The sequence below is a fragment of the Stomoxys calcitrans genome, chromosome 1 (assembly GCF_963082655.1).
Source record: "Stomoxys calcitrans chromosome 1, idStoCalc2.1, whole genome shotgun sequence".
NCBI classification, from domain to species: domain Eukaryota; kingdom Metazoa; phylum Arthropoda; class Insecta; order Diptera; family Muscidae; genus Stomoxys; species Stomoxys calcitrans.
In genome coordinates, this window is record NC_081552.1 from 243,443,987 (window position 1) to 243,458,984 (window position 14,998).

The 14,998-nt window shown below is 38.9% G+C and overlaps 1 protein-coding gene across 1 annotated transcript; it reads right to left on the reverse strand.

The window, feature by feature from the left end:
- Nucleotides 1-205: 205 nt before the first annotated feature.
- On the reverse strand, nucleotides 206-11,793 carry LOC131994329 (probable serine hydrolase). Its single transcript, XM_059361098.1, has 3 exons — nucleotides 11,606-11,793; nucleotides 1,296-1,390; nucleotides 206-1,240 (listed from the first exon to the last, which is right to left on the reverse strand). The coding sequence occupies exons 1-3, from the start codon at nucleotides 11,640-11,642 to the stop codon at nucleotides 284-286; spliced, it is 1,089 nt and encodes a 362-aa protein (XP_059217081.1). The 5' UTR covers nucleotides 11,643-11,793; the 3' UTR covers nucleotides 206-283.
- Between the last annotated feature and the right edge of the window lie 3,205 nt (nucleotides 11,794-14,998).

Genomic DNA, 14,998 nt, shown 5'->3' on the forward strand with positions numbered 1-14,998 from the left:
CAGCAAAGGCATTTAGGTTTTTTATAAAGCGATTTGCAACGTTCAAAGTGTCTTAACCATTAACATCAACATGGGTTTTTGTTAATACCCTTATTTCTGTTCGTTTATGAAGTAATTGAAAACTTTATTTTCTTATAAACAAATAAACAAAGCACTTGGGTTTTCATTTTCAACAATTAACTGTCTTAAAATAATTAAAAAATAATTAAAATATTTGCGTTTATTACCTGGAATTTATATCACACTTAATAAATATATACCCGTGGTAAAGCCTCTCCCATATTTAGAGTTTACTCTCCTTCTCGTTTTGGGCAGCCAATTTGGCAGCTTTGGCCTGTTTTGCCCTGGCAACAGGACCAAAACGATTAATGAAATCCACTATTGGTTCGATAATTTTCTCCGGGTTATTCATGTGCAAATGATGCGAACCATCACTCTCGAAATATTCAAAATTCGGTTTTGGCCTCAGAACATCCATGACTTCATCGTAATACTTTTTATCCTCAAAATATGAAGAGTGACGAGCCTTAATAAAAAGATAAGGGCAGGTAATGCGCTGGGCCATTTCCACACACAGCTCCTGGGAGCCCACGGCATAATTGTAAAATTTCAAACGCCTATCGCGAGTAAAGAAGTATTTGTCGGGATACTTTTCCGATTTTTGTATATTTCGGGCCAGCATGTGTTTGCAGAGATCTTTGTTGACAGAATGGAAGGTGCCAACGTATATGCGTTCGATAAGCTCCTCATAGGTGTAGCTGGGAGGCTCATTTTTGTTGCGATTACGCTCATCCTCGCGCAGAAATTCATCCATGCGTGTTTCCATGGTGCGTATGACACTGGGAAAAGGCCTTTGATGGGGTTTCAAGGCATCTATGCCAATGAACATATCAACTTTATCAGGAAAAACAGCAGCAAACACGAAACCAATAATCGAAGACATGGAATGGCCTATCAGGGCCACCTTCTCCCATTTGTATTGTTTCATTATGACACGTATGATATAGAGATTATCAATGGTGTTGTAGTAACAACCATCGGGCAATCGTGAAGATAAGCCATGGCCAGGCAAATCAACAGAAAGGAATGCAACATCCGCCGGCAACAGGGGAACCAACAAATCAAATGTACCAGCATTATCTTGCCAGCCATGAAGACCCAATATGGGCTGAACATCTTGGGGTCCAAACCATTTGCCTGCCAAATGACCCCAAGGCACAGGTATGGTGACTTCGGCAAACTACAAAGACAATTCTTTAAATTATTTAAAAAAAACCTTTAGCTGCAATGCTTACCTCTCTGGTGGGCGGCTCGCCCGTTAAATCACCAGCATGCCTATATTTTGTAAAACCTTCAATGTTCAAGGAACTTTTGGCTTCCATGCTGCTTACTATAAATAAAATAATAGTACAAAAAATGTTTTAACACTAATCTACTGCTAGAATAAGAGCGAAAAATAATCAATCTAATTGATACCCTCATATGCAGGTGATTACGAAGCACCAACAGTTTTGGAGATAAGCCTTAAGCGGTCTAAATGTGTCTGAGTGAGGAAAGATCTAAATCAAAAGTCAAATGTGGAAAAAAACTAGTATAGCAAAAGGTAGAAGGAGAAAGAGCATAAGGCCACTGTAAAAATTATGTCTGCAGCCCAGTGAATCATTTTGTTTGCACATATGGCCGAAAGAACACTTACGAGACGATTAGAACATCAACACAAGACACTAGGTCTATTCAACATTATAACGGCCGTTGAATAACTGAACACCTCATCGGCTCTATTTTGTATTGGGAAAATCACACAAGCAACCTATTCATCAACCATTAGCTAAATATAGCGTTGAGTAGTTAGGCTAGACGGATAAGCAGGGTAATCAACGAACATAAGCGGAATCTGTGGCTGGAACACTTGGAGCAATGTTACTTAGGCATCGGTGTAGGTAAACTGTGGTCTACCGTTAAGTCACTCTCGAACTCCGGTATACGGGATGACAGGACCTCAGTCACTTTTGGCGAAATAACCGTGACTGATCCGAAGAGATGCGCCAGGTTGTTCAACCGTTAATTTATTGTGCATCCCGAGAGAGACTGGGCAAGGAGGAGAGCCATTCGCCGTATTCGTGGTCTCCGAGCCGATGAACAGCCATCACAATTTACCGTGGGCGAAGTTACGAATGTCATCCGTGGCGCCAAATCTTCTAAGGCGTTGGGCCCCGACGGAATCTCTACATTGATGTTGAAGAATCTGGATTCACCTGGAGTTGAATACCTTACCACTGTCCTCAATCTGTCATTGAACACTCCTATAGTTCCCGATGTCTGAAAAATGGGCAGAGTGATCCCGCTACTGAAGCCTGGAAAAGATCCGAGTTTGAGGGAGTCGTACAGACCGATCTCCCTTCTCTCACCAGTGGCAAAGACGCATGAGGCATTACTCCTCCCGAGCCTCGTAGGAGAATTTCCATTCGCCGAGCATCAACATGGATTTCGAAGACTGCACAGCACAACAACAGCTTTGCATGCCATCACCGCACACATTTGCCGTGGCTTCAATCAGCCCAGACCATGTGATAGCACGGTCCTCGTGACACTGGATCTATCGAAGGCATTAGACACGGTCAGCCATGCCAAATTATTTGAGGACATCGCCAACACGTCCCTCCAGCCAGGCTTCAAACGATGGGTCGCGAATTATCTGTGTGTCGCCAGTCATTTGTTGAATTTAGGGATAAGAGGTCGAAGCACCGTAGAGTGAAACAGGGAGTTCCCCAAGGTGGGGTGATATCTCCGGCTCTGTTTAACCTCTACCTATCCTCCATCCCACCCCCTCCAGACGGCATAGAGATCATATCATATGCGGACCATTGATGACATCTGCGATTGGTTGAACATCTACCTCAACGAACTTGCCTCATATTTCGCTGCAAGAGATTTGGAGATAACTGCCACCAAATCTTCAGCCTTCAGCCACACGGTTCACTACAAATACTCGTTTGGTGAATACTGAGCTGACTGTGATGGTCGATGGAGAAATGATTCCGACCATCAAGTGTCCCAAAATACTTGGCGTCACATTTGGCAGCTCTTACACATTCTCCACACATGCCACAGCAATCTGCGATAAAGTCAAAAGTAGAAACAAGGTCCTCATGTCACTTGCTGGCAGCATTTGGGGTGCAGACAAAGAAACCTGTAAATTCGAGAGTCATAGAAAAATCCTTCCGATCGATTAACAAAAAACTATTTTATTGTAGTATTACTGAAAATCGGACGAGCATATGGATGGGAGCTATATCCAAATCTGAACCGATTTTTTTCCAATTTCAATAGGCTTCATCTCTAGGCCGAAAAACATGCCTGTACCAAATTTTAAGCCGATTGGATGAAAACTGCGACCTGTACACAAATTAACATGGACAGACGTACAGACAGACAGACAGACAGACGGACATAGCTAAATCGAATCAGAAAGTGATTCTGAGTCAATCGGTATACTTATGAATGCGTCTATCTCTCTTCCTTCTGGGTGTTAAAAACAAATGCACTAAGTTATAATACCCTCAACCACAGTTGTTGTTGTTGTTGTAGCAGTGAGTTATACACTGAGGCGACAGCCCTTGCCGATGAAGAAGTCCATCGGGTCAATCCGGTACGTACAACCGCCTGCCATGGGATTGCTCTACCACAGTAGTAGTGTAGGGTATAACTAATAGTTTGAACACATTCCGTGCTCCAAGTACCATTCAATTAAAGTCAATGACCAAAATAACTATTCAACAAGTAAAAAGGCGTTGAGTTCGGCCGGGCCGAACTTTGGATACCCACCACCTCGGGAATATATGAAAACCACCTTTCATCAAAATTCGGTGAAAATTTCATACCTTATGTCCCATAGTAGTTATATCAAAAAATATGTTCTGATTTGGACCAAATAGTAATAAGTACGGTAGCTATATCTACAAATAAACCGATCTGAACCATATACGACACGGATGTCGAAAGCCTAATATAAGTCACTGTTTCACATTTTAATGAGATCGGATTATAAATGCGCCTTTTATGGGACCGAAACCTTAAATCGACAGATCGGTCTATATGGCAGCTATATCCAAATCTGGATTGATCTGTGCGTTATTCCAGAAGTATGTCAAGGGACTTAACTTCACTCACTGTCCCAAATTTCGGCGACATCGGACAGGAAATGCGCCTCTTATGGGCCCACAACCTTAAAGCGAGGAATCGGACTATATCCAAATCTGAACCGATGAGAGCTAAACTGAAAGAATATCTCGAAGAGCCTAACACAACTCACTGTCCCCAATTTCAGCAAAATCGGATAATAAATGTGGCTTTTATGGGCCTAAGACCCTAAATCGGAGGATCGGTCTATATGGCAGCTATATCCAAATCTGGACCGATCTGGGTTAAATTGACAAAGGATGTCGAAGGGTCAAACACAACTCACTGTCCCAAATTTTAGCTAAATCGGTTATTAAAAGTGGCTTTTATGGGCCTAAGACCCTAAATCGAAGGATCGGTCTATATGGCAGCTATATCCAAATCTGGACTGATCTGAGCCAAATTGACGAAGGATGTCGAAGGGCCTAACACAACTCACTGTCACAAATTTCAGCAAAATCGGATAATAAATATGGGCCTAAGACCCTAAATCGGAGGATCGGTCTATATGAGGGCTATATCAAGATATAGTCCGATATAGCCCATCTTCGAACTTAACCTGCTTATGGACACAAAAAGAATCTGTGCAAAGTTTCAGCTCAATATCTCTATTTTTAAAGACTGTAGCGTGATTTCAACAGACATAGGGACAGACGGACAGACATGTCTAGATCGTCTTAGATTTTTACGCTGATCAAGAATATATATACTTTATAGGGTCAGAAATGGATATTTCGATGTGTTGCAAACGGAATGACAAAATGAATATACCCCCATCCTTCGGTGGTGGGTATAAAAATAGTTTGCACCAATTATGCCCTTAAATAACACAACAATGTTATCATTGTAGGACCCCAAAATAAAGTTCCTTTTTTTTGAATTTTTTTTTTTTTTGGGTTGTGGGTTGAGTTATGGCGATGCTTATAAGGCACCAAAAGCCAGGTTATTAACTACTGCATGTAGACCCAGTCTACATCAGATGAACAGCTTCTCCTATACCCCTCCCTCAGGGGCGTGTAGATAAAACGATGTTGGACCAAGCAGCAGTGGGAGACAGCTCCAAGACCCAGTGTGAGTGGTATAATAGTGTTTGATTAAAAACGAAGCAGGCCCGCTGCTAAAAGAGAATGTTGAAAATCTTAATTTATTATCACAGTGTCTTAGGTGGTAAAATCCATATAATCCTAGCCAGTAAACTGGCATAAAGTATAATTAGTTGTCAACGATCGCATACTATAACGTATGCACTATGTTATATCACAGTTCCAATCACAGCTTAATCGAGTATCCCTATATTCTCAAACAAGGGATAGTAACTTTTACAAATTAATCTCCGCTTCCACAATAAAGGCAACGAGTGCTTTATAAGTATTAACCTCCTTGGTACTTAGTATGGCTTCAATATCCTTGTGGCGTTTAAAAAAAGTATAGTTCCCACGGAGCACATCATATTTGGTGCATTCAAAAATGGCATGGTGGCTTGTACCGGGCTTCCAGCACGTGTCGCAAATCGGAGTGGAGATTGCACCTATTTTGTGCAAATAAACTTTGTCACACGTATGTCCCGTGTGAAGCCTGTTGATAATTCTCACCTCAGCCGAATCAAGGTTCATCCTGAGAAACCATGGTTTCTCAGTAACATCTTTGTACAGGCGATAGAAAAATTTGCCCTTTTCTCTCGAGGTCTCAGCAAAACAATCATTCCATCTTTCCCATAATCTTCTCTTTATAATATTCATAGCCTCCTTGTGGGACAGCTCGGCCTCCATCGGCGCACCACATTCAGTTGCCTGCTTGGCTATCTCATCCACTGTCTCATTGAAATCAATTCCGGAGTGTCCCGGAACCCAGACCACATGACATGCCTGTATGTCAGACAAGTTCAGTTTCTGATGAAATAGGGATGCCACATAATCATCAATGTTCTTACTGCCCAGAGCCTTACAGGCCGCAAGGCTATCTGTGAAGAACACGCATCTTTCATGCCCATCCTCAACGGCAATCTCTAAGGCCTTGTATAGCGCCCAAAGCTCCCCAAATGTAGAGGAGGCCTTGAAATCAATCTTGAAATAAAACTTGTACCCCAGAGTGGGGACAAAGACCCCGCATCCAGTAGCATTCTCAGATAGGGAGGCGTCTGTGGCAAAAATCGTAAAGCCACTATTTTTATATTCATAGAATTCTTTGTTATAGATTTGCTTTATAACTTCCTTAGGAGTAGCTTCTTTTCTGTCTGATAATCGGTTGAGTGTAACAGAGATCTTTTTAGAGGCAATCGGACATATAATATCCCCAACCCGGTCAAAAACATCCTTAAATTCATTATATACATGACTGTAGCTGGATTTAACCCTGGGATTGTCAGCTACCATGTCATAGAGGTAAAAGTTGTCCCTTCGCAGCCTGAGCAACTCCTTGACCGTAAGAAGAGCCGCTCTGTGCTCAGGGGGTAATTCATGGGCCAGGGCATAAATAACGTGCACAGGGGTCGACCTAGACACCCCCAAACATCTCCTTAGCATTCCATTCTGCATCCTTTGTATCTGCTTATTTATATAATGTGGGCTATGCGCCGTAGTCGTCCTGGAGTACTCCAACTTGGACCTGACCAGGCTCCTATACACATTCAGAGCTGTCTTAGGGTGCAGACCCCCTCTTATAGACGATAAGCATTTCAGCATATTAATTCTTCCTCCTACATCCGGCCTAATGGAGTCATAGTGCCCTTTCACCGCTAGTGAACACGAGATATGCCTTCCCAGAAATTTTATCTGTCTTGCATGTTCAACACTCCTCCCTTCCAACACAAGATCTACTTTTCTATGGCTGGTTTTAGCAAAATACATGGTGTGGCACTTGTCCGGATTGAAGGACAGGTTCAATCTTTCGCATTTGTCCCGAAAAAGAGTCGCTTTACTTTTCAGGTTCACTAAAGCTAGGTCATAATCCCGATTAAATGACAACAGAATAAAGTCATCTGCATACTGAAAAACTAAAGTATTTCTATCCTCCAGTGAGTGCAGGCCTGCCGTGTAAAGATTAAAAAGAACGGGTGAAAGGCAACTACCTTGAGGGATACCATTCCTGATCACCACCTCCTTCCTGCCCATCTTCAAATACTCTTAAAAGTTATATATCCAGCTACAGTACCATTCATTAAAACCAAGATCAGTTAGTATGTCATGCAATAATCCAATGTCCACACAATTGTAGGCATTACTTATATCCAAGGAGAGAAGTATTACCTTAAAGCCATTCGCCTTAAGGATTGCAATTCTATGAAGCAATTCATTAATGCAGGTATTAGTGGACCTGTTTTTGAAATATGCAAAAGATCTAGCAGGGACAGCACCACAGGACTTCACATAGTCCATCAACCTGTCTTTGATCATTAAATTTATGCATTTTAGAAAGACCGAAATGAGGGAGATCGGTCTAAAACTAGCAATGTCATTATAGTCCTTGTTGGGTTTAGGAATTGGGACAATCTTAATTGTTCTCCAGTTGTCAGAAATGTCGTTACTTAGAAAAGCATTGTTCAACGCCATCAAAATTGCCCTTTTGGAGATTCCTGGCAGCGCCTTTAACATTGCATAGGTCACACCATCGTGCCCACCCGCAGATCGCATCCTTTTGTTCATTAAGCAATTTTCAAATTCCTCAAACTCAAAGGGCTCTACCGTCCCACAATCTGATTCCACAGCAACACTCCTTGCATTACCTAATGCATCCACAACTTGACCCTTCAGGTATTCCAAATATTTTTCATTATTTTCTTCATTCCACAAAGCCCTCTGGGGATTCATTCGTCCTCTGACATTATTTATAAATCTCCATGCCTCCCTTGTATTGGGAGTATGGTTAATCTCATTAATTTTGTTCAGGAAACTTTCCTTTTTCGCCTCAGCTACCCTCTTCTTCCACAATTCCACTTCTCTCCTTGCCAACTCTAGATTGCTGTAACTCGGATCTTTCCTAGCCTTCTTGGTAGCAGCCAGCTGCTTTCTAAAGAGTCTCTTGAGTTCCTCTGTCCACCAGAACTTGGGGGAACGGGCACTTTCCACCTCACACATCGCATAGCTCATCTCATTTCCAATGGCACTCTCAATCAGACCAACATCTGGCTCTAGTTCAAGCTTACTCAACGACTGCATCAGCTTTTTCTTGGACAGAAATTTCGTCTTCTTCACCCCAGTCAGCTCAATGCTGACCGTTACGGGAAAATGTCTACTGCCTCCTAGGTAACCCTGACTGGCCTCCCACGCACCTGCCAGATCAGCACTCACAAAAGTCAGATCCAGGACAGAACCATCCGTGTCATCATTCCTCTTAAAAGTACAGCTGCCATTGTTGATACACTTGAGTCTGGAGTCATTAATAATCACCTCCAATTCCTTGCCTTTCCTGTTCGTAATCGTATCACCCCACACAGCATTCCGGGCATTGAAGTCTCCCATTAGCACCACATTCTGAAACCTTTCCAAAAAGGAACATAATCTCCCAGCCTCCCTCAAAAAAACACCAAGCGGCAGGGATGGTGGAAAGTACACTGAGGCAATCACCAAATTCTTGTTCAGGCTTGTAGTTTTAGTAATCAATATGTCATACTCCGAATCAAATACCACATTGGCGAATCTAATGCATTTTTTGAAACCAATGGCCACTCCCCCATAGCCATCGTTTCTAAATCGCTGTATCAAGTTGTAATTGGCTAGTTTATTTCTTTTATTAGGACACTCCGAGAAAATCTCCGAAAGTGCCACAATATCAAAATTGTAGTTGTTAAGGTAAAACTCAACAAAATTCCCATTTTTGGTTAACGACTGCACATTATATTGTAGTATCTTTACCATGACTACTGGTAAGGCTAGACATATTGCTTACAGGGACATTTGTATTCACCCCAAACTTGCTTAGTCGAGTAGCGAAATGATTCATGGCATCCACTGCCATCGAATTGCCTGTCATTCTCAAAAAATCCATCATAAATATTAACATTTCTTCCGTTACCTTCTCCAGCTCCGAAGTTCTAACTGCATCAGTCATGTACACCGGCGTGGCTGGCTGAGACTCACCAAACATCCTTGGATGCATTTCAGCTCCAGGTCTATGAATATAGGGCTTCCTCTGTCTCTTCACTACGGAATTAAAGGTGTACGGTGTAAGGATTTCATTTACCTCCCTCTCTCTGCTGTCTTCACAGCCGTTGGTGGCCTTGTTCGTCCTCCTGTTCCCCATAATCTCAGGAAACTGGTCATCATCAGCTAATAAATCAAACCTATTCTGGTTCTTGTACATATCGAAAACCTCCTTCTTTGACATCTTCTTTCTTGTCATAATCTTGTTCGTTTCAACTTCTTTCAGCCAAATCGGACATACATCCCTATCTTTTGCCACATGGCCATTTCCATTACACAAAATACACCTCTTCTCTTCACAAGCACCTCCACAAGTCGCCTCATTGCTACCACACTTAATACAGCGTTTTCTTGATCTGCATCCTTGTTTGGTATGCCCTAGCCTTCCACAGTTAAAACATTGCCTTACTGCCGGATAGAAGGTCCTGACAGTCAGCACAGTCCTTTCAAAGATAATCCATTGTGGATGGTCATCCCCCGCAAATCCAACCTTGACCGTCTCAGTTGGATGAAACACAGTGGGATCATTCGCATCTCTTCTAGTAAACCTTCTTACCGAAGTTATTTTTTTCCCAGCCGTCGAATTAGCCATAATCTCCTCTTCAGAATAACATAGGGGAACGTCCCTTATAACCCCAAAAGTCCCAATGAAGTTCCGAGGCACGAAAGGCCTCAACTTCCTCTTCCTCAACTCATCATTATCAATAAATTTATTCGCAGACTCCCAATCATCAAAAGTCAGCTTGTATAGGGTAACCCCTATCGCAACCACCTTCTTAATCTTTTGAAACTCATCCGATTTCAAATCTTTTATTTTAGATATAAAATACAAGCCATTCCTGATTTTTTTATTGTTAACTCCATCTGCCTCAGATGTATCAACTAGTACCAAACACTCACCTGAATGCTCTGGGGTATATCTTACATCAGCGTCATTAATCCTCCTTTTCTTAGGGTCATTCACGTCATTCTCCTCTCGCCTCCTTGTTTTCCTCACCTCATTACCATCCATCGCCACTTCATTCGAGCCACTTGCATCAATTGCATTGACATTGTCTTCATTAGCACAAACACCACCATTACCATTTGCCACACACACGCCATTAACAGTAGCTGCACCACCACCATTACCAGTAAAGGTAATATTTTCATTCTTTCTGGAATTCGTCAAATTCTTTCTCTTCATTTCTGTGTCTATACGACACAAAATTAGCGTCTCCGAGGGCCCAGCCCTCTCCTCCTTCTCATTCATTTCGGCCTCCACAGCGGCCAATCAAGCAGGCTGCCCACCACTCACACCACAAAACACCAAAAACACTTTTTCCAGTTAAAATTGATAAAAAATACAGCTTCCAGTAAATCTAGGAGCTCCACAGGAGTCCAATAATATGTGTAACACGTATTAACAGGTTAGAACAACCACGATGCTTCACGATAAAATTTTTTCTTCACAGCCAGACAACATACACAGCCAAACGTCAAACGAGAAGTGCCTTTTTTGAATTTAATGTTGCGTGTTGTAAGTATATGCATATTTGTGTTTTAAATAACCCACCAAATGGCGTAGGTTCCCTTCTTTATGATACCAACATTAGTTAGGGCTGAAGATATCTAATCTATACATTTGTTGATGTTGTCGTTGACGTTGACGTTTTGAGCAATAAACCAAAATCCAAATCGTTCACAGTCCAAAATAATTATGTATGTGGAATTTTAATTTTTAATTAATAAAAAGAATACTGCTCACAAACTGTGCCCAAACATTAAGAATGAATGGACATGGCCCATAAAATATTTGTATGTACTTGCTTAATGGTGAACGTTACCAAATAGGACACACATATATGCAAATATCTTTTGAATAAAAATCAAATAGAAGACAAGGGGAATTGGACGGATTTGTTGTGAAAGCACTGGGAGTACTTAAAAAACAAAATGCCATCTGGTTGGGAAATCAAACTATTTTCAATTGAGCTAGCAGTGGTCCGTTCATAGATGGTCCTTCCAAAAATGTTTTATTTCTTTAATGTACATTTGGGACATCACTCTTCTTTTTCGAGTATTCTTTAGCCAGCACCTGTTTTGATTTTTAACAACTATTACCGCAGCGACGTTCAACGTCCACTATTCTATCTCTGTTTGGACTTTGATATCAACCAGAATGTTACTAGTCATTCGTCTTACTTGATATGAAATTGCATCAGCCACATTCTAAGATTAGTTAATTCAAGACATTGTTTAATTTTATTACAAAATTCCAGAAAATGTAATTCCCACACTCTACTTACACGTCATTTTACTCTCGGGAATTTTCGGCGGAGCCATTGGCTTGGGTTTTTGTTGCTTTCTCCACAGGAATAGTATTTTGTAACTTGTTTTTACTGAATGGTTTTCTAGAGTACTATAATCTAAGCTCTTGTTTATTCGGCTAAAATGATTATAGGAATAAAAAAAAAAACTAGTTTTTTTTATTTGTTGATAAGATTTGACAGCCTGAAATCTAAAGGTGCTACCAAATGAAAAATGCAAAAATGTCATTAGCTGTCATCTCTTTAACCCTGGGATGGGCGAACAGTTTTTCGTACATTGTTGAGCGTACATTGTCTGGCGAGACCACAAGAGCTATAAAATGTTAATGGATTTATTGAAATTATTGGGTTGCCCAAAAAGTAAATGCAGATTTTTAAATAAAACTTAGAATGAACTTTAATCAAATATACTTCTTTTACACTTGTTTTCTAAAGCAAGCTAAAAGCAACAGCTGATAACTGACAGAAGAAAGAATGCAATTACAGATTCACAAGCTGTGAAAAAATTTTTCAACGCCGACTATATGAAAAGTCCGCAATTAATTTTTGGGCAACCCAATAAATTGTTGGTTCAAAATATGTTTTAATATTGACTCAGTTTTATACCCACCACCGTAGGATAGGGGGTATATTCATTTAGTCATTCCGTTTGCAACACACCGAAATATCCATTTCCGACCCTACAAATGTATTGGGTTGCCCAAAAAGTAATTGCGGATTTTTTAAAAGAAAGTAAATGCATTTTTAATAATACTTAGAATGAACTTTAATCAAATATACTTATTTTACACTTTTTTTCTAAAGCTAGCTAAAAGTAACAGCTGATAACTGACGGAAGAAAGAATGCAATTACAGAGTCACAAGCTGTGAAAAAATTTGTCAACGCCGACTATATGAAAAATCCGGAATTACTTTTTGGGCAACCCAATATAATACATATGGATTTAAAAGTTGCCATATCTCAAAGATAAATTGACTATTGTGAATTGTCAATAAGCATTGCCATTGCCATGTGTTGTTACAGTTGCCAAACCGTTATTTTAAGCAACAAGGAATAGACAACAGAATTCCAAACAAATCAACCATTATCAATTTTTCTTTTTAAGATTTCCAGTATTGGTACTTATAGAAATTTGCAGAAATATTAAACAAATACTAAAATAATGTTATAAAACAAAAATCCACGCCTCCATGTATCCGATAGACGTTTCCAATAACATAAACATTTAAAAAAATGTATCATTAAAATTGTAAAAAAGTAAATACATTAATATTGGGTTGCCCAAAATGTAATTGCGGATTTTTCATATAGTCGGCGTTGACAAATTTTTTCACAGCTTGTGACTCTGTAATTGCATTCTTTCTTCTGTCAGTTATCAGCTGTTACTTTTAGCTTGCTTTAGAAAAAAAGTGTAAAAAAAGTATATTTGATTAAAGTCAATTCTAAGTTTTATTAAAAATGCATTTACTTTCTTTTAAAAAAACCGCAATTACTTTTTGGGCAACCCAATATTTTTTTCGAAGAAAATTTAGTTTTAGGGAACATTTCTGTTAATGTTGTCATCAAAAAATATTTTGTAGAAATTTCTCTTAAACCAAAATTTCATTCAAATTTTGCTATTTTTTTATATTTGGTCTTTCGAAAACATTTATTGAACTTTTATCCCAAGAACACATTTTGTAGCAATTTTAAAAATCTTGTCTAAAATATGTCGAAATTTTTTTTTTTTTTAATTCTAGACAAAACTTGTATAAAATTTTCTCTAACGACAAAATTTTAATAACTGAAATTTGAAAATTTTGTCTTTAGAAAAATATTATTAAAATTTTATCTTTAGGAAAAATTCATTGAAATATTGTCTGCAGAAAAAATTTTGAAAATATGAAAATTTTTCCATAAGAAAAGTTGCATTGATTGATTTGTCCTGTTAGAAAAAATTTCATCGCGATTTTGTCCTAAGCAAAAAATTTATGGAAATTTTGTTAAAAAAAAATTATTGAAAATGTATCTTTATTTTTGTCTTCAGAAAAAATTTCATTGAACTTTTGTTCTTAGAAAAATTCAATTAAATTTTGTCTTCAGAAAAAATTTTATAAAATTTCATTAAATTTTGTCTTAAGAAAAAATTTCATTGAAATTTTGTCTTTAGAAAAAATTTCATTGAAATTTAGTCTTTAAAAAAAATTTCATTGAAATTTAGTCTTTAAAAAAAATTTCATTGAAAATTTGTCTTAAGAAAAAATTTCATTGAAATTTTGTCTTTAGAAAAAATTTCATTGAAATTTTGTCTTTAGAAAAAATTTCATTGAAATTTTGTCTTTAATTTTCTCTTTAGAAAAAATTTTATTCAAATTTTCTCTTTAGAAAAAATTTCACTCAAATGTTCTCTTTAGAAAAAATTTCACTCAAATGTTCTCTTTAGAGGGTGTGCCAATCGGTAGCAATTTCCTATGGTGAAATGCATGGTACAATTAAGAGGTAGCGTCATTAGCACAACAAAATACTACCTCCCCAAAGAAACTAACTTGATTGGCAAATGCCGTAAATGCAAATTTCAAAGTGGTCTCAGTTGTTCCCATGACCTCAACTTCATAGTGCATCCTGGGTGAAATGTAAAAATGACGTAGAGAGTGTTTTTTACACTGGTGAGAAAAACACGTACATTTTGCTGTGCCAAACGGTAACTTCCTCACTATACAAATTTTTGACATTTCTGCTTGGGCAAAAATAAGGCAAGCTATTTGAATTAGGAACAATTAAATAAAGGGTGATTTTTTTGAGGTTAGGATTTTCATGCATTAGTATTTGACAGATCACGTGGGATTTCAGACATGGTGTCAAAGAGAAAGATGCTCAGTATGCTTTGACATTTCATCATGAATAGACTTACTAACGAGCAACGCTTGCAAATCATTGAATTTTATTACCAAAATCAGTGTTCGGTTCGAAATGTGTTCATTCACCATAACGTTGCGTCCAACAGCATCTTTGAAAAAATACGGTCCAATGATTCCACCAGCGTACAAACCACACCAAACAGTGCATTTTTCGAGATGCATGGGCAGTTCTTGAACGGCTTCTGGTTGCTCTTCACTCCAAATGCGGCAATTCTGCTTATTTACGTAGCCATTCAACCAGAAATGAGCCTCATCGCTGAACAAAATTTGTCAAAATTTGAACACATTTCGAACCGAACACTGATTTTGGTAATAAAATTCAATGATTTGCAAGCGTTGCTCGTTAGTAAGTCTATTCATGATGAAATGTCAAAGCATACTGAGCATCTTTCTCTTTGACACCATGTCTGAAACCCCACGTGATCTGTCAAATACTAATACATGAAAATCCTAACCTCAAAAAAATCACCCTTT

Bases quoted from the DNA above. Each gene is read 5' to 3' on its own strand.
- LOC131994329 (XM_059361098.1), bottom strand. From the start codon at position 11,642: ATGGCTCCGCCGAAAATTCCCGAGAGTAAAATGACGT. The intron at 1,391-11,605 runs GTAAGTAGAGTG...TTTTATTTATAG, and splicing joins TCCCGAGAGTAAAATGACGT to TAAGCAGCATGGAAGCCAAA. The intron at 1,241-1,295 runs GTAAGCATTGCA...TTGTCTTTGTAG, and splicing joins GCGAGCCGCCCACCAGAGAG to TTTGCCGAAGTCACCATACC.